Below are 19,890 nucleotides of genomic sequence, written 5' to 3' on the forward strand. Positions count from 1 at the left end.
ACATTTTATCTTAGCAGTAAGAGTTCTCCTAAAAAGAGTTTTCTCTTAAAACCTATTCACAAAGCTGCCGAGACAAACTTTTACTAAGGAATAGAGGGAAGTCTTAAGCTAAGAGTAAGGGTGGGGTTGACCTTGTTGCTATGGATCTAAGCCCAACTGAAAATCTCTGGAATATCATTGGAGACAAAGTTATAGCTAAGAAACCCACTACAGTTACTGAACTATAGAATGGACTGGAAGAAGGTTGGTCCAAGATCACACCAGTGCAGTGTGAGAAACCTGCAGCCACAGATGTGCTTAAGGGCCTCTATTCCTATTCCTATTCATTTCTGACAGCTGTAACCCTTCAAAATTTTAGTTGTAATATTCCTTTGTGGTACAGTGGTTACTGTTGTCTGATTTTGATCACTGTGTTTTCCTCAAAATGCCTTGGTTATTTTGTCAAACATGTTAGTGGAACAGTGGTATACCTACATCTTATATTCCCTCAAATTTTCAGTGATGAAAATAATTCAGAGAAAATCAAGTATTTATAGATTGTTCTCTAATTTTGATCTCCACTGAATGTGTGTGTAAATATTTGTATTGCTAAATTAGTGAGGACCAAAATACAGGATCACAGGGGGGGTTGGGCATTGTGAAACGTGACAAGAAGTGGTAATATGTCGGAACGATTTCAACGGAAACTGGCACGGCTGCGAGAACACCACTGAGCCTGTGAGGAGAGACACAAGAGAAACAGATTAAGGGACAAGCAAGTAACCCAGAGGGCAATTGATGTTGAAAAGACATCAGTCTGTCATCAAAAAACTGGTCAAATATGCAGGTCAAACTTATGTCAAAAACTTGACGTGACGTTGATTTGATGTAACGGCTACAGGAGGTAGTGAGTACGCACTGAAAACACAAGAATCAATAGTACTGTAAGCATTTTACTTTCAATAATAAATTTCCCCAAATAAAATAGTAAGCCTTTTAAAAGAAAACAATAACAATTAAATCAACAAAAGGACTATAAGAAACAAATAAATCACATTTGTTCAATGTAAAGAAGAAAAAATAATAAACTCTTCAATTTCTCAGTAATTACTGATTTACAGTGACACCAAATTCACTTTACTTCTTCCTCTTTTCCTAGTATTTGACCAGGTCGAGCTCGCCATCAAAAGTACCACTAAAAGTAAGAGATCGCAACACATGTTCAATATCTTTCAGGTAAGTGATTTCCTTGTATTACAAACAGCATTAACATTATGAAAATGTTTACAATAATCTCAAATTAACCTCTCTTTTCAGGCTCACGTGTATCATGTTTCAAAGCCACGTGACTTACAACTCCGCATGAGACTAATTAACTCAACGAATAACTTTTATATTGCAAAACAACATACAACCAAATAACGCATATCTTTTACAATTTCAATAATGTACTTCAGCTAGGCACCTCTGGGCAGTGTTGGCAAGTCCGAATTACTGTGCGTTCACACCGCAGGCGGCGAGAGCGTCAAAATTCGCTCTGGCCGCCCTGCCAACGACGCTGTAGTAAGATCCGTTGACGCTCTGACGATCGAACGTTTGGTCTTGTATTTAAAGGAGCCGAAAAGCAAACAAGCATGTTGATCTTGTGCAGACTGACCAAAAGTAGGGTATAAGTTAACCTCATGAAATATTTTAATTGTGAAAGTAAAAAATTGATCGATGGAAAGAACTTAATTATAGTTACATGTTTGCTAAAGAAATAAACCAATAAAAGCCATTTGTGTGGTGTGTTTTTTGTGTCCGTGGTTAAGTGCTAGTCTAAATGCAGTTGGTCAAATTGGTGTTGTTTTGAGCAAATGAATTGCATTCCCGCTGAAAAACAAGCGTTCTAGCGTGAAAATGCTTAGGAACTAATGTGGTCGGAACCAAAGTTTACAGGACTGCGTTCTCTGGACTCCGCTCAAGCGGAGGACTTCTACTTTCCGATTGGTTGCCGCCCAACCGCGTCATAGCTCATTACCATAAAGTTGACCTGATTTCAACTCTCCTTGACGCTCTCGCCGTCCAAGCCGCGCCGCGCCGCTCTCGCCGCTGCTTGCCGCCGGCTCACATTGAAAATTAATGACTTCCGGCCACTTTGACGCTCTCGCCGCCTGCGGTGTGAACGCACAGTTAGGCTACTTTAATACTCTTTCTGGGATGTTTTTCATGTCCGTGGGTTGAGGCGACCCCAGTAATGTGATATTTAGCCCCTGGAATGCGACTTTTACCAGGGGAACCCGCCAAAAAAATTCGTATTTTACCCCCCGGAATATGATTTTTACCAGGGGATGCCCCCTGAAAAGCAATTGGGCTATTTTTGAGTGATAGGCTACATTACTCAACGCAGCCAAACAGGTTGTGAGTACTTTAGAAACCTTTGAAGCTCCTTCAGCGCAAACTCAAATATGCTGACTGGGTCAGTCGCACGTTTCTCCTAAATATTTTTTTTCATAGTCGCACGCAGTAGCCTAGTTTTCAGCCTCAAATGCAACTGAAATGGTCGCACTGTAGAGCCCTGAGTAATATTAATCTAATAAAAACTTAGATCAGTTCGTAATTAATGCCTTAGTGACGCCTAATCTATAGCCAAACAGTATTGTATTATGTGAGTTTGACAGAATAAACTATTTAGTTTATTTACTAGTTTTATATAACATACGAAAACTAAGTTTTACTTGTAAGTTTCCTCTCCCGCGTTGATTGCATCTCTCGAACTTGAACAGACCATGTGCTGCAGTGCTTCGATAGTGCGGCTGTGTGAGAGCGCGAAGTCTCTCGCCGCAAGGCAGGTAAAGAGGGGGAGGGGTTGAGAGCGAATTCTACGGTACACATAATACAAGTTTATTATATTTATTTTTAATGTAGTGTTTCGTCAATGTCCATGTTAATTTATGTAAAAAAAATATTATTCTAAAAAACACTCCACTCTTTCTGTTTGGGGGCAATGGGGTGGCCAGTGTCATTTTAGGGGTGGCCGTGGCCCCCCTGGCCCCCCCTTGGAGGCGCCACTGCTCTTGAGTCCTGCAGTAAAAAACAGCATCAATTTTAGATTTCTACTAATTATTGATATTAAATGTTTAAAACATAACAAATAATAATAATACAATTCTGTATAACTACTAATTCTACAACCGGTGTTAGTATTTTCAGCAGCGAGTGTTGTCTTAGCTTTTTATTTTTGTAACATTAAGGGAATAGATTTCAGCAGGTTTATGAGGCTAATGCACAGATCAAATTTAGTGATACACAGGCAATTTTTCTCTCAACTGTTGACTCTCACTTCAGACCTGACTGTTTACGTGAATACTCATTATGGACATTTTGATATAACTTTGTGTGTATCTGACAATTTAAGCAAACTAAGCTGCTAAAAAGTGCTGAATTTGTGATTGCATACTTTCTGCGGGTCTGTGTGAATAAGCACGTTTATCATCTTACACATCCTGCACTTTATTTTCTCATTCATGTGTTTCTTCGTGGCGAAGTCATCATATACTTTGTTGGCCAGTGATAACAACAGTTTCACATATGTGACCCTGGACCACAAAACCAGTCTTAAGTGTCAGTTTTTCGAAAATGAGATTTATACATCATCTGAAAGCTGAATAAATAAGCTTTGTTTGTTAGGATCAGACAATATTTGGCCGAGATAGAACTATTTGAAAATCTGGAATCTGAGGGTGCACAAAAATCTAAATATTGAGAAAATCGCCTTTAAAATTGTCCAAATTAATTCTTAGCAATGCATATTACTAATCAAAAACGACGTTTTGATATATTTACAGTAGTAAATTTACAAAATATCTTCATGGAACATGATCTTTACTTAATATCCTAATGATTTTTGGCATAAAAGAAAAATCTATAATTTTGACCCATACAGTGTATTTTTGGCTATTGCTACAAATATACCACAGCTACTTAAGACTGGTTTTGTGCTCCAGGCAGAGTCCTGCACGCGGGCGGGTACCCGCAAAAATTGACGTAACGGGTGGAAAAATATTGACGTGTCGGGTGCGGGTCGGACTGGTGACAGGCACGGGCGGGTTGCGCGTACAATTATAACCAAGACTATTTCGACTTAATCCAGTACACGCTGAACGGCAGCTCCTTTCAAATTGTCCCGTGCTTGTGTTCGCGCGCTCTGTCTGAAGACCGGGCTTCTACAGCGGGATTTGCAAACACTGAGCACTGTAGCCAATCGACAGCTGTATTGACATTGATTGACAACTGTAGATCTAGTGATTATATTTTCTGTAGTTAATCTATTCACAGTTTGAATAAAAACTTTAGTCCGCAATAGTTTTATATTGTTTACACGTTGAATGGTGCTTTCTCTCTCTCTGTTAACTTGTTGGGCTGCGTGTGTTAAATGTTATTATTAAATTTATTATTATTTATTATTAAAATATTAACGCATTAACTCAGAATGACTTGTTAATTGCTTGTTACATTAAAAATAAAATAAAGGTGTTTTGTCTGCCTTATGTAGATTTAATGCGGGTGCGGTTCGGGTCACGGTTTTTATGTCAAACGGGTCGGGTCGGGTCCGGAATTAAATTAGTGTTGCTGTCGGATAACGGGTCGGGTAATCGGTTAACTACTGTGGGTGCGGGGCGGGTGCGGGTTTATCAAACAGGACCCGTGCAGGACTCTGGCTCCAGGGTCACATATGCACTGATATCACGGTATTAAAAAAAAAAAAAAAACTGTGTACCAGATTAACTACTAACTAGCATATCGCCCAGCACTGCCAACACATAATTAACCTCTATACAGTTAATTCTATACTCGCTTAATCGACATAAACATTTGAACTGTACCTCTAACCATATATATTAATACATAACGTTGCCTTTCAAATGCTAACTGCTAGTGCTTGAAAAACAAAGCTCGCTAACTAGTTAGCCGCCAGACTTCTTTCAACACGAAGTTCATTCTTTCTTTTAGGAACATTTACAAACCTAACTGTGTAGTTTATTTGGCTTACTTCTAATCTAGGTAGAAAAGAATTGACCTTGTCAAGAAGACATCCACTCCCTTTTCCTCATCGTTGTTGATATTTGAAACTGCAAACCCTGTGTATAATCCAGAGATGGCGCTTTGCGCATGCGCAGTGATGTGAAGTTAACCGCTCAAATGAAGAAGTCAAAATATCGAGTTTACTCAACTTTCTTATTTATGTTCATTAAGCGAAATATAGTAAACATTCAGCTAACTTGTTTTGATGTGTAAACTCAACATTTTGCTAAAAATATGTTCACCTGACTTTAGGGTAGCAGACTATAATGGGTCGAACTATAGCTTGCTGCAATGGGTAAATGCAAGATTAATGAGAAATAGCTTGAGAATCATGAGTTCTCGTGGTGGTTGAAGCCAGTGCCTGGAAATGTATAAACTGGATACAATGGGCATCAAGGCGGTGGAATCACACACACAGAGAAGTGAAGGTTTCTGTTCCACTCTTCCCACTTGCAAAGATGTTACCATGGATGTTGGGAATCCACAATCTACAACACCATGATCTGACCTCCAGACTGTTTTTGGCTCTACACCAACACTAAGGGGATTTGGGTGCTGAGAATGGTAACAAGTCATAACTCATTCAGGTCAAATGATGGGATTGAGCAGGTCTTCAAAGCTATGTTTCCGGGCTTGTGCAGACATTTACATGTTGAAAAGATAAAAGCAGATATGTACCTAAGTTTGGATTGGCGCCGTATGTGCAGTGCTTTTGTGATCATGTTTGATGAGGCTCTTAACCAAACAACTAAAAGCAAGCAACTGGAATTGGTTAAATAACCGTGTTCAGTCAAGGTTCTTTGGATCTCAGTTTATGGGCCATGCAACTGCACAAGACTTACTTCAGAATTTCAATATCAATTTTCTTTCAATCAGTATATTTATTAACTTACCTATTAGTGCATTTTAACGCATGTAGAAAATGTAAACTAACATAAGTTCATATGGTAGTCCGTATGCCATTTATGGGGTGAAAACGTAGGGACACGACTAAAATGTGAATTTTATCTAAAATATTATAGATTTATTTTGAAATAAATGTATTTAAAGCACAGATGGGATATGGAGGCGCACAAAAATGCTAAATAAAAATATATAAAGCATATTTCATGTTAAAATGTAGCATTAGAGACTGGGGACATATTTTTATGCATATTTGTACACAATGTCCTGGGGACAGAAATGGCACTACTGGATATTTATAAAATTAAGACAACACCAATTATGGTGCTAAATACAGACAGTGCCACCCTGGAAATCATGGTTGAGTCAGGTATCATACAACAATGGAATACGTTTCATACAATTTACTCAAAAACACGATAAAACATAAAACTGGTCTCTCACAAAAATAATGTATCATGGTACTCTCATGAATGAGGGATAAATTTATTGAATCATTTGCCAGCATGCTTGCATGCAAGGTGTTTTTGGCATGGCATTTCTTAAAGCATTCTACTAGGATTTTTCCAGACCATAGTTTTTTAACATCTTTAACTGTTATGCTATGCCTGTAATGCCTTTCTTTACTGCAAATGGAGAGAATTTTGTGAGTTTGTTATTTGTGATTCTAGCAATATGAATCTCTGGCCTTTTTTTTGGAGTGTAAATATATCCACTATCCGAGTCATCATCCAATGGTTGATCTATCATCCATCATTTCAGGGTTGGACCGGGTCTTTCCAACCTCTCCCGTCTTAATGAATTCAAAGCCAATTTATTGCATTGGACCTGAAGCAGCTACAGCATACACGTTCCTCAAATACCAGGCTCTTGTGCGCCCAGACACGGGTTGCATTACAGAAGAGGTCGCCTCTTACAATCAGAAAGGGGGTGCTAGGGATCATATCAGACAGATCTTATTTCACAATCATGTATTCATTTGGTTACATATTTTACCTCTCAATACATCTTGTCTCTATGCTGGACTGCCTGACATCCATATTTAGCTCTCATGTCATAAAATATATCACAACTCCAGTTTTTCGTTTGGGATCTCTCTGTGTTGCGCTGGCTGAAATAACACTATATTGGTACTGGAGAGCGCATTTCAAAGCTCCTCAGATCATCTAATTTGGTGGAGTAATAAAAATTATCATTCTAAAGAAATGTGATGTACACATGAATAATGTACCAATAATGTTTTTAATGTGCATGCTTTTGGCCCCAGTGTTTTTTGTGTGTTTACAAATAAACAGAAACAGACACAAATTAATAAGTATGTGTGTTCTCTTTCTTTTGGGAAATTACAGTAAATACCACTTAATTTCTGCATGATTAAAGAGCAGTCCTGGCACAAATTAATTATTGTATCGTTTTTATTGTAAAACGTTCCTTGGGTTTTAATACTACACGTGAAAAAAGGCAAACATAATTTTTTAATCACGTTTGTTTTGCAATCTTGCTAGTTTCCAATGTGATAAAACGTCTTGTTTGTGAGATGAGGTTGCATGCCGTTGCATGTTGAGGACATTTTGATTAAGCACTGGCCCGACAGTAGAAACGCAGCCTCATTTTGGGCTTGGTGCTACTGGTCCAAGGCTATTTGCCCCGCCAGCCCGTTGAAAGCACTAGCTCGCACTGGCCTGCCAGTGGAGAAGCAGCTATTGGACCTGTGGAGCCGGCTTACTCATCCAGCCAGTCCAGGTCCAGGCCAAGGAAAGACTCTCTCATTACTCCAGAGTAAAATTTGAATTGTGTGTCGATGTTGATGTCCTGCAGCGCCTTGAAGAGGATGACATCCTTGTCCTCTCCGTTCACCTTCATCACACAGTGCAGGGGCTCCAGGTTAGGCCTCTTAGAACAACATTTAATTCTTCTGCCAACTGTGTCTGTATTGGGGTGGCAATCGCAGCCAGTCTTTGCATTGATGCATAGGTCTCTCTGTCCAGCTTTGAAGAAGAAGAAGTACCTGGCGTCGTCATTAAGTCCCTCCATCATGGCCATCCCTTCGGCTGCTCTGATTACCTTTCCGTGGTAATCGCACACAATGTCGCCTTTAGAAAACGGTCGGGTGGCAACCACGCCTATAATCAAGAGAACATTACATTTTAAGATCAAAACTGAATACACAATACATACACAGGCAAACTATTCAGTATTTGTGACCCTGGACCACAAAAACAGTCATAAGTAGCACCGGTATATTTGTAGCAATAGCCAATAATACATTGTATGGGTCAAAATTATTGATTTTTCTTTTATGCCAAAAATCATTAGGATAACAAGTCAAGATCATGTTTCATGAAGATATTCTGTAAATTTCCTACCATAAATATATCAAAACAATGCATATTACTAACCAAAAATGAAGTTAAGGACTTCATTTGAACAACTTTAAAGGCGATTTTCCAGTAGCCCCTCACTGCAGAACAAAGATCCAGGGGGCGGGGCTGGATCCACATCTATGGGGTGGAGACGGGTAGGTTTAGGTATATGTAAGGTGGGAGGAGTTGGATTGGATCCAACCACACCCCCTGGATCTTGTGTTCTGCAGTGAGGACCATCTCCGATTCTCTCAATATTTAGATTTTTTTGCACCCTCAGATTCCAGATTTTCAAATAGTTGTATCTCGGCCAAATATTGTCCTATCCTAACAAACCATACATCAATGGAAAGCTTGATGTATAAATTTAAATTTCAAAAAAAGGTTTTTGTGGTCCAGGGTCACATTTTAGTTCTTGGTACAGCTAACGGTGGCTGAAATGTATATTTAAGTGATTTTCTCCTCTCACAAGGAAAACGAAAAGGTTTCTTACCTAGACCCTCCTCAGCACCAAAGTCCTTGACGGCCAGGCCTGTCCAGGCCTGCTCAGACACACATTTTATTATAACCTCATCTGCCTCAATGGTGCCTGTGGGCGCTGGTTTCCACAGCCGTTCGATTTCTTCTGGCTTTGGACAGTTGGCCTTCCAACCCTCCTGCGCAATCAGCCTTGCCACCTTTGAGACAGACGGCTTGCGGTGTGTGAAGTGTGCTGAAAGAAAGAATGAAATAACTTAACTCATGCAATTCACTTGTTACAATGAATTAATGGCCTATTTAGTGTTAGAGTTAATGAGCGTCAGTGCTTTATTAATGCATCGGGGACTCACACAGCAGATATTCCTCTCTCTGGGTATACTGGGCAGTTCTCCACTTGTCGTAAAAGACACGGTCTTCAGGAAACCCCAGATCGACCCGCCGTTTTTTGGTTGGTGGCCGGCCCTCCAGCGAAACTGGAAATCTGTCCAGAAAGGCAGAGAAGTCTTTCCGTGAAGTGTGTGTGCTGGTTCCAGCAGTACTCAGTTCAGCCAAGGAGGTGTCATCATCCAAAGAAGTGCTGTGTAAGTGAAGAAAACGATACTTAAAATAGGGCTGCTCGATTATGGCAAATCATAATCACGATTATTTTGGTCAATATTGTAATCACAATTATTTAACACGATTATTAGTGGGTCATTAATTTGAGTGATCAATTTAAAGATAGCAATACATACATTTTTCAATACCACAGCAGAATACTAGGCTAATAAGTAAAAATAATAAATCCTCAAATTATTGAAAAATGCTTTAAGTTTTTAATGCAAGTTAAGTATTCAGCTAATAGTCTTCACTGTAAGAATTAAATTAAAGCTACAAAATGCCTTCGGTCTTTTGTTGTTTGATTAAAATTACAGACAGCAGAAGGAATATTACCCGCTGTCGCTTTAAGAGTTGCACGTATTTTCATTCCCAAATGTTTACGTTCACTTAAGGCATAACTGACGAGGGTTTACAATCGCAAAGTGCCGCATTTCGACACGTTTTTGAGTGTATTAAGACAGTTCAGGCGAACAGTTTATGCTAAAAGTTTACTTTACATGTCCATGTTCTGCTCCATGTCGGAGCACATGCACAAAACAGCGCGAGTTCTCTTTCGGACTTTTAAAAATAAGAACAAATCTCAAACATTAATAAGTCAAGCACGACTCGTTTTGCGAAAATCACGTTACACGATTATACTGATTTGGACGTTAAGTTTGGGCTTTTATGGAGGAGCGAAAACGCACCACTGGAAAGGGGCGGACTGGGGCACAATAATCATCTCGATCGTTGGAAGCCGAAATCAAAACTGTATTTCGATTAATTGCACAACACTAGTTTAAAATAAGAAAAATGAGTACAACTTGCTAATCAGATGTTCAAGTTGTTGGTGATGTGTTATGCTGGTTGGATGAAGAGACCTACCCCTTTAAGGAGTCCAGCAGTACAGCTGCATTCACAATATCCTGCGGCAGTGGCGTTCTGTTCACATCAGCGCTATGGGCCAGGTAATGATTCACGGCCTCACGTTTGTCCGCTGGGAGCTTTTTTGCAGCAGTCTCAACAGCCCTCCGTACATCCTGACTCCTGAAAGGGGCCAGCTTATACCTGCAGTAAGACATGAAATGTTAACTGTGACTGACAAGGCACAAAGTGTGTCCATTTACACACATACGGATCTGTATAGGTACGTACATTTCATGGAGGCGATACATGTCTTGTGAGACGCTGTGAACAGCCTCGCCGGCCGTCGAAGTAAAAAAACTTTGGCAGAATTTTTTAAGCCCAATGTTCTTAGCCCTGATCTGCTTGTAATACAGCTGAAAGCACTATGGAAAAAGACCAAAGAGTTACTGAATGTAAAACACTGGTGGGTATGCAATATACTCTTTAAATCGTACTAAAACTTACAGTTTCCTCGTCTTGTGTCAAGGCGATTTGCATACTTAAAGTTTTCTCCTTCCATACGCCAATCACCACCCTGCCACCTTGTGCAATCCTCTCCACCCAGTCAGCATCCTGCAACATCGACTACGTTTTAGTGGTGTCAAGCGATTAATCGCGATTAACCACATCCAAAATAAGTTTTTGTTTACATAATCTGTATGTGTGTTTATTTATATATACATAATAAATACACACAGAACACACACATTACGCAATCAAAAACTTTTATTTTGTACGCGATTAATCATTTGACAGCACTGCTACGTTTACATACGCACGAATAATGCGATTATTTCCAATAATCAGAGTAAGGACTTAAATCGCATTATGAGGGAGCTCTTCGCAACACGTCAAGAGCTCTTCACTCCAGTTTACATGCAATTTTCATTATTCCCAAGAATTGTGCCCCCCTCTGACATTTTTTTTTTGTGACGCGCCTAAAAATTTTCCCTCAATGCACTGCATTATGCAACATGAACTCTATTTCCTCAGCTCCCCAGAAATGCAATGCTTTCATTCCCGCCATTGATTCTAATCTGCATATTACTGCAGGTGCGTGTCTCATCACTCATGTACGTCACGAGAACATGCGTAATTTGGTCAAAGCGGCAAAAAAGTTTACATGCCTGTATATTTCAATTTGTACGCTACCCATGTTAATATGAATATGCTTGCTACAATTATAAGCTTAACCGCATTATTTAGAGCGAACTATTGTGTTTACATAAGGTAAAGTTTAATCACAAAATCTCATAATCGCATTAAGAGGGTGCATGTAAACGCACTGATTGAAAATGTTCAATTTACTATTGCATGCGTGTTCAAATATTACAGCATGTCATGAATACAAACTAGAAATAGTTGAACTTACTGTGAAGCCTTCCACAGCTCCTGGGCGCTGCATGTGATGGAAGATCAAGAGCGCCTCGCAATAATAGCGGTACAACGTCTTTTCTGTATTTGAGACCTCTTTCCCCGTAAGCAGATTCTCATGGATCCTCAGGAAGTCTGGCTTTGCCACTCTCAAAATTTTCTGGCAATCTTTAATGGAGGGAGTGCCATCGAGTCTGTGTTTGGATTAAACATAGCAAACAAGGCAGGTTATTAAAGAAGATGTGAGGAAACAACAATAACATTAGTAAAAAAAAAAAAAAAAGAGGGCAATGCAAAATGAACATAAAAATCCATTAACCTGAAATCACATGTCTTGTCATAATTGGTCTTGAATAGAGTCTTCCGCAGAGTCTTCAGCATGTTAGTGTAACTCTGGCAGTTGGTCCGCAGCTGAGGGTCTTTTTTTTTTAAATCCAGCCTTAGCGTCAAGTACTCCAAGAACCTTTTCATGCTCTTGATGTAATTGAGGATGGAGGCTGGACACATGTCAGTGCGCTTTAGGGCGATCAAAAAGTCCCGGGTCTCTCTGCTTTTTGACAGGAAGTCCATAGATGGCTCACTCCCAGTGGGCTGCAAGTACCGAAGGAAACGGGACACGTTGTCAACCTTTGAAGAAAGACGGTGAAAAAGAAATGTCAACAATGCGATCATGAATGCGAGAAGACCTACGAATAGTTTGTTTGTTATAAATTTTTCTAGCTACAGAAGCTGGCATTGTGTTAAACGCAAATTATGTGACCCTGGACCACAAAACCAGTCTTAAGTCGCTGGGGTATATTTGTAGCAATAGCCAAAAATACATTGTATGGGTCAAAATTATGGATTTTTCTTTTATGCCAAAAATCATTCGAATATTCATGTTCCATGAAGATATTTTGTAAATTTCCTACTGTAAATATATCAAAACGTCATTTTTAATTAGTAATAGGCATTGCTAAGAACTTCATTTGGACAAATTTAAAGGCGATTTTCTCAATATTTTGATTTTTTTGCACCCTCAGATTCCAGATTTTCAAATAGTAACTAACAAACCATACATCAATGGAAAGCTTATTTATTCAGTTTCAATGACTGGTTTTGTGGTGAAGGGTCACATATTAGTTTTTTTTAAGTTTACTTACGCTATAAACTGTATTTGGCTTAAAAATCTCTTCAAAAGAGTTAACAATAATAAAAAAACAAGTTATCTCGCAGGGTTAAAACCAGCACAAAAACATGCTTCAGAGATAAAGGGGTTTGGCAGAGAGAACCTGTTGAAGGATTTTCTCCTTGTGAGTCATCCTGGAATGACCTACTCTACAGTGGGTATAAACAATCAGGTCCCATCGTTTTGGGAAATTGTGCTGAGGATAGAAAGTGAAAAGAGATCTTACCTCTTGTTGCCAGTTGGGGACCTTCCTTGACACAGTCAGGTACTTTTTAAAGCTCACCAGGAGCTTGGACCGGGCAGGGAACTTGCCATGCAGACCCGCCTCTTTCATCTTTATCCTCACAGAAGCAGACATGGTTCGAGGATCTCCGGAGGATTCGGCGGTTGTTGCAGCATCAACAGTGGCCGAGTCACCTTCAGGGTCCAAGACCATGTCAGACTCCTCGGGCTGGTTAATGATGAAGAAACCACGGCGAAGCAGCTCCTTGACCATGGTGATCCGAGAGCGTCTGTCAGGCAGGAGCTGACGGAGATGCTCGTAATTCCAGGTCCGGTTCCTCCGGATCCACTCTTTGCTGGAAGCCCTGGCCTTCTGCACCTGCTCCATTCTTTCTTCTGGTGTGCTTTTCTTCATGCACACCCTGGCCAGGTGAACAGGGAGGCTCTCCTGTGGCTTGTAGCACTGCAAACAGTGCACAATGTTGCGTTCAGCAGGCCTTCGAGAAAAAATAAATAACAAATGTTATGAAATATTACTAAAATAAACTAAATAGGCAGCAGCAGAACAGGGCCTACCCTATAAGTATTTCTACCTGGAATGGGCGTTAATGGGTGTAAAAGTGCACACTGTCTTTAATACCCTTGTGAAAATTAACCATGGTTTTGAATTTAAAAAAAAATATGGTTAATATAGTTTTACCACAGATTAACCATGGTTTCTGTAGTAGAACAGTGATTACAAATGCTTAATTTGCTAGCCGTGATGAACGGGCTAACAGAGCATGGTGGGTAATATGCATTTAAGTAGATGAATACAGAAGGACTACATTAAAAGTAATTTGTATTTGCCACATTTCCTGCTGCTATAACTAAATACTGGCATGTAGGTGTCTTCAGGTAAGGACTCTTATCAATAGATATGGATATTGTATGCTTCAGTTACAATAACTTATTTCATAATAACATGCTTTACCTCAGTGTTGTCAAAAGTACCGACCGCGATACCATTCGGCACTGAAATTTTAAAAACGTCCATTTCCCGCTAAAATTTGAGCGGATTCTTAAACAGCGCTGATTGGTCATCCTGTTCACGCGCTCAACAGATGGTCTGTGATTGGCTTGTTCACGCTCTTCACCGACCCACATAGCAAGCACACTCGGGCCGATTCTGGCTGAAATGCGGCACTGTCGGCTCAGTCACGACGTCGGTGAGAAGATAATGGGCCAGAGCCGCGCCGACTCTACAAAACACTTCTGGCTGACAGACGGCTTTTTCTCTCTGGGCCGATCTTGGCTGAAAGCTGTTGTACGTGCGGCAGGTCCACACTCGGTGTAGTTGCGTGTATCTACCTTCGGCCCGAGCTGGTTTTGTCTCCGGCGGCCGCTGCTGGAATGAAGATCAGCCGCTGAGAGAAAGATTTGGCGGTTAATCCTGAGGAGATTTCGGCGGACACAGTTCTCAAGAGGAATACTTCAGCTGCAAAAAGGTAAGTTAAGTTATTTAATGATCAATCTAGTGTTGTTTGATATTTAAATGCCACGAAGAGTATAGTTTTTAGATGGTTTCTGTTAGGTTTGCGATGATAATAGCGTCAGAAAAACCGTTCGGTCCTGGATATATTGAGTGTTGATGAGTAACGTTAGGCCTAACTGTCAGGCGCAGTCTCTTTAGGAAAACAATATGCAATTTTTTTTAATATGAAAAACCGATGAGCTGTATCCAGTGCACGATAATGTAAGGTAATTACGTTTTAATGAGTTAAATTCTATTTTGTTTGCTAGAATTCATTCGATTCGTCTTTTCAACGAGTGATTGCTATTGAATCATAGGAGTCGAGCTGCGCTGGGCGCCATAAACATCATCTGGTGACTCTCTGATTCGATTCACTTAACCATTCAAATGAGTCATTTGTTTGTGAATCAAACTGAGCACGCTGTTGTAGCATTACACCTGCTAAGATAATTCAATATGTGCAATCTGAATTTAATAATAATATTTATTTTGTGGTAACACTGCCGTTTGGGCAGCTCTGACAGAGATAAACACTATAGATACGTAAGAGAAAGCTGTATAATGTAAGTGCATCATCATTTGTTCTTCAATGGAGGCCTAATCTGTCTGCTGCACTTGAGCAGGTTCAGTTTTTAGAGTGAATGAAAACTTTTGAAGCATAGATATGCCATGTAATGTGATTAAAATCATACTTATTTTACTGTGGTGGGGATTATTATGAGCAAACAAATTTAAAAGTTTAATCTGAACACTATATATATGTAATCTGACATTATTTTATTTTTTTACAGAAATTCTGAGCTGCTGCATGAACATTCATCAAACATATAAGGTGTGAATTCTGGCTCTGGTCCTAATGATTGTAAAAAGCTGTAATGCTCAAGATTAAATAATTACCTTACAATATATATTTGTACATATTTCAAGGCTGCAATTTGGAAAAAACCTTCAAGCTAATGCTGCTGAAATGGAGGTCAAGGGGACTATGAAGAGGTGGCTCCAGCTGATCAAAAGGGTGGACTTCAGGAGGCAGACACACTCTGTGAGTTTAAAAGACCATCTCTTTAACCTTCAATACACATGACACACTATCACATTTCTATAATTCAAATCTCTTAAAGGATTTGTATGCTGCACCAATTAGGGTAAGCAGCAACACTTCCTATAATATCTAATGTACATGTTAATTTTTAAGAAGAATGACATCATTGCTTATATTAGTTGCTTATATACTGTCTCACCCTTATCCCTGGGTTACAATAATCAGCTGATCCAGTCGGTATCCAGACCAGGTGGTGGACCTGCACCCAGGAACAACCACAACACATCCCTGACTGTCAGCGGAGACCATGTCAGCTAGATGACAGATCCCTGTGAAGACCTCATTGATGGCCCCAGCACAGATCCTCAGCAAAGACTACGAGAACCAGACAAGCCCTCTGCGCAGACCCTTTTTACCAGCTTCACCTGCTGGCGTGATATTACTTCAAGCAGAAGAAGTTGGATGAAATATTCTGAATGATATCAATCCACAATCTGACTTGTGATGCAGCCTGGAATAATCACACCACGTTCATTCGTTTGGCCAGACGAGACTGTTTCCTGACTGAGCCGGGTCTTGTTTGGGTTTGGGTTCCTTGTCACTGTTGCATTTTGTCTTGCTTAGATGAAGACACCTAATATTCAGCAATATTATTGACTTGTCTGCACTGACACCATTTGATAAGAACTGAACTGAATTATGACACAAAATGTTTTATATATGAAGAGTTTATTTGCAAAAACGGATATCTCCGTTTTTAAAAATCATGTTTTTTGTTGTCATGTTTTTGTTTTATTGTGTTAGTTAGCTAGTATTTATTAGTTATTCTTTACCTAATCAAAACAACCTGAATGCAGTTTGATTGAGATTAATTGGAATGCACAATGAAAAGACATGATTTTTAAAATAGTTAAAACGAAGTTATCTGTTTCTGCAAATGAACTCTTCATTTATATATATATATATATATATATATATATATATATATATATATATATATATATATATATATATATATATATATATATATATATGCAGTAAATATAATTTACTTGTTACTTTGTGGTTTAAAAAGTGTGAATGTTTATACTGTAGTGCATTTGTTCATATATATTTAAAGTATTTGGTAATTTTATAATTAAAGCCTTTTTAATGTTTTTAAATGGTTGTATTTGTGTTTCACTGCTGAATTACATTTAGCAGTTTCTGGCCACATTCGGCCCGGGGACCAAGCCGAGTCTCAGCCAGATCTGGCTTAAAGTGTCTGGGCCAGACCTGGGCCACATAAAATAATAGAAGTCACTCTACAGTATGCGGGCCAGATCTGGGCCACTTCAATAAATAAGAGTCATTTTACAGGATGTGGGCCACATCTGGGCCAGAGGAAATTGTTTGAGTCTGTTTTCAGTGTGTGTGCCAGTTTTGGGCCGGGGACCCAGCCAGAACTGGGCCAGAAGTGAAGCAAGGTTGTGGCCCAGAGGTGGGCCAGACTAATTTTGCTATCTGGGGAGCGCTTCATTAATCATTGAAGCCAATCATAGATGTATCTGTTGAGCGCGTGAACACAATGACCAATCAGCGCCGTTTAAGAATCCGCTCAAATCTTAAAATACTCTTAAAACAATATTATTTTCTTTCCCCACTGCCTGATAATTTGACATTTGAAGCAAAATGCACCTAATTTAGTTTTTTCCTTTGGAAACAAAACTAACAATTTTATGTAATTTTGCTTATTTAGTAAAATGCATCTTAACTAAGAATTTTTTAGATATTTTGACTAGAAACAAGACAAAATATTAAGTAAGATCAGCTTTTTGTTGCGGTGTAATAGTGCATGTCAGTGTTAAACATTATTAGACATTTTAAGCAAAATGCACCTAATATGTTTTTTCCCCCTTGGAAACAAAACTAACAATTTTATGTAATTTTGCTTATCTAGTAAATGCATCTTAATTAGGAATTTTTAGATATTTTGACTAGAAATATTAAGATCAGCTTTTTGTTGCAGTGTAATAGTGCATGTCAGTGAAACATTACTATATGCTGCCAGCAGCTGGCGCTATGACTATCTCTGAATATTGGCATGTAGGTGTGTTTTCTCATTAAAGGTGTGGGGTTTTGTGCAGATTGAACAGTGTTTGTCTGAGTTACAGAAACGACCTTTTTCAATGCAAAACATCAAACTTCCCTTGACCTCCAAGATAATTATTTGTAGACATTTGGATGTTAGATGTAACTTATGTACCAACTTTTGCACTAATTCAGATGCAACAGCCATTGACCTTCACTGCTCATTCTTATATAGCTGTGAACATGGAGAAACAGCGTCTTAAGCAAACACAAGCCTCACCTCTTCTGGTCTCGTTCAATCATCGTCGCAGCAGTCACAGCATCTGAAGCAGGAGAAGAGCTTGTTCTCGAAGGTAGAGCACACAGAGACAGAGCAGCAGCCTCTTCTTCTTCTTTGTTTGTTTTACAGCATTCAGCTTGTAGGAGCACGAACGCCCTCTTCTGCTCCGGAGTGTGTATCAGTTCACAGGTTTAACACTTGTGTGTGTGTGTGTGTGAGAGCAGAGCAGAGACTCCACCTCCTGTGTTTGTGTGTGCCGGTGTGGGCGGGGCTCTCCTGCTGAAGCTCAGCCAATAAGAAGTACCAAAGGCGTGGCCAGACACCTCTTGCTACTTTTACTAATATTAAGCTGTGCATGTGTTTTTCTTTTCTTTTTTATGGAAATAATGCATTCAGACATCTGTTGTAATGCTTTTATTCATCAAGGATGCCTTAAATTGACTAAAATGACTGTGAAGACATTTATAATGTTACATAAGTTTTCAACAATAATAATCAGAAATGTTTCTTGAGCAGCAAATCAGCATATAAGAATGATTTCTGAAGGATCATGTGGCACTGAAATGACAATGACAAGAATAAATTACATTTTCACATATATTCACATGGAAAACAGTTTGTTGAAATTGTAATAATGTTTTGCAATAGTGTTTTTGATCAAATAAATGCAGCCTTGGTTATCTTTTTTTTATTCAAATATTCTGAATTACAACAACTTGGTAATGAAATGCACACATTATTTTATTATACTCAGTTTATTTGATATAGTTTACCTGTTTGAAATAGTTACTACATGTATTTACTACAGTAATAGCAATAAATTATAGAATTATTCATTACCAGTGATTATTTTAATAATTACACTTTAACTATATCATCTTAAATTAAAGTGTAACCAACTGTTGTACTAAATACTTTATGTCCATACTTTAGTTTGACTGAAGTAACTTTAGGTTGTTTTGTCACAGTACTGATTTTAAATCACAAAGCCTGTCTTTTGTGAGTTTGCTTGTTGAAATGGCTTCCATTAACACAATATAATGAGCCGTTACCACAGATCACAGATTAGTTTTGATTGCTGTAAATTATCTTTTCATGATGCTTTATTGAAGGCTGAGATGCTCTGCTGTTACAGAACAAAGGCACAGTATGTAATTAAACAAACAAACCATTATTTTAAGTTCATTGTTTTAAGATTGTTGTTTTTTTACTAGGTCAGAAGAGTATAATTTAAAGTTAGAGTTTTATTGTATATATTTTAAGTATATTTTACAGTTTTATTGTTTATTTATAGTTGCAGACAGCCACATTTCGACACTCTTTAACTCTCTTCTTATCTGTGTTTTATTTTTTACTTTCTGTTTTATTTGTTATTAACTTATTTCTTCATTGTTTTACAAAACATGACATTTATGGCATTTGTGTTAGCTTCGCTCATTTAATTAAAATGAAATTGCAGCTTAAATGTTGCTGTGAATACTTTGTTCATCACAGGGCTTTTTATGTTTTAATGAAATTATATCAATATATATCTGTATTATTAGTCTGTGTTTACGTTTGATAAAAGCTAAGTTCAGTTCTTTAAGTTCTTCCGGGTGTTATGTTTGTTCATCCTCACCCAAGTGAAAAAGACATCAAATTAAAATATACTTGATATTCAAGTAGTGTGTTTATAGTACATTTAACATTTAAAGTGCATTAAAATTTTATTTTTTAATATGTTTTCCAAAAACTTTGGTAATGAACATATGCTTAGTTAAGCTTTAAAGAAATATTCTAAAACACAAGCATACTTTAAGTGAAATTTTTGTGTATTTACAGAAAACATACTTTCTTACTTAAAGGCCTGGTTTCATAGACAGGGTTTAGACTAAACCAGGATTAGGCCATAGTTCAATTAAGACATTAAAGTAATTTTTTTACAAACGTGCCTTATAAAAAACATTA

The 19,890-nt window shown here is 38.5% G+C and overlaps 1 protein-coding gene and 1 long non-coding RNA gene across 2 annotated transcripts; one reads left to right on the forward strand and one right to left on the reverse strand.

The window, feature by feature from the left end:
- Nucleotides 1–7,169: 7,169 nt before the first annotated feature.
- On the reverse strand, nucleotides 7,170–18,133 carry LOC131538033 (uncharacterized). Its single transcript, XM_058771825.1, has 10 exons — nucleotides 17,944–18,133; nucleotides 13,043–13,535; nucleotides 11,968–12,275; nucleotides 11,647–11,842; nucleotides 10,740–10,847; nucleotides 10,524–10,657; nucleotides 10,254–10,436; nucleotides 9,140–9,366; nucleotides 8,803–9,021; nucleotides 7,170–8,069 (listed from the first exon to the last, which is right to left on the reverse strand). The coding sequence occupies exons 1-10, from the start codon at nucleotides 17,964–17,966 to the stop codon at nucleotides 7,669–7,671; spliced, it is 2,292 nt and encodes a 763-aa protein (XP_058627808.1). The 5' UTR covers nucleotides 17,967–18,133; the 3' UTR covers nucleotides 7,170–7,668.
- On the forward strand, nucleotides 13,550–16,315 carry LOC131538034 (uncharacterized). Its single transcript, XR_009270458.1, has 3 exons — nucleotides 13,550–14,525; nucleotides 15,343–15,383; nucleotides 15,479–16,315. It is a non-coding gene; the product is annotated as an uncharacterized LOC131538034 (long non-coding RNA).
- Nucleotides 18,134–19,890: the final 1,757 nt, after the last annotated feature.

Source organism: Onychostoma macrolepis, chromosome 03, assembly GCF_012432095.1.
Source record: "Onychostoma macrolepis isolate SWU-2019 chromosome 03, ASM1243209v1, whole genome shotgun sequence".
Lineage (NCBI taxonomy): Eukaryota > Metazoa > Chordata > Actinopteri > Cypriniformes > Cyprinidae > Onychostoma > Onychostoma macrolepis.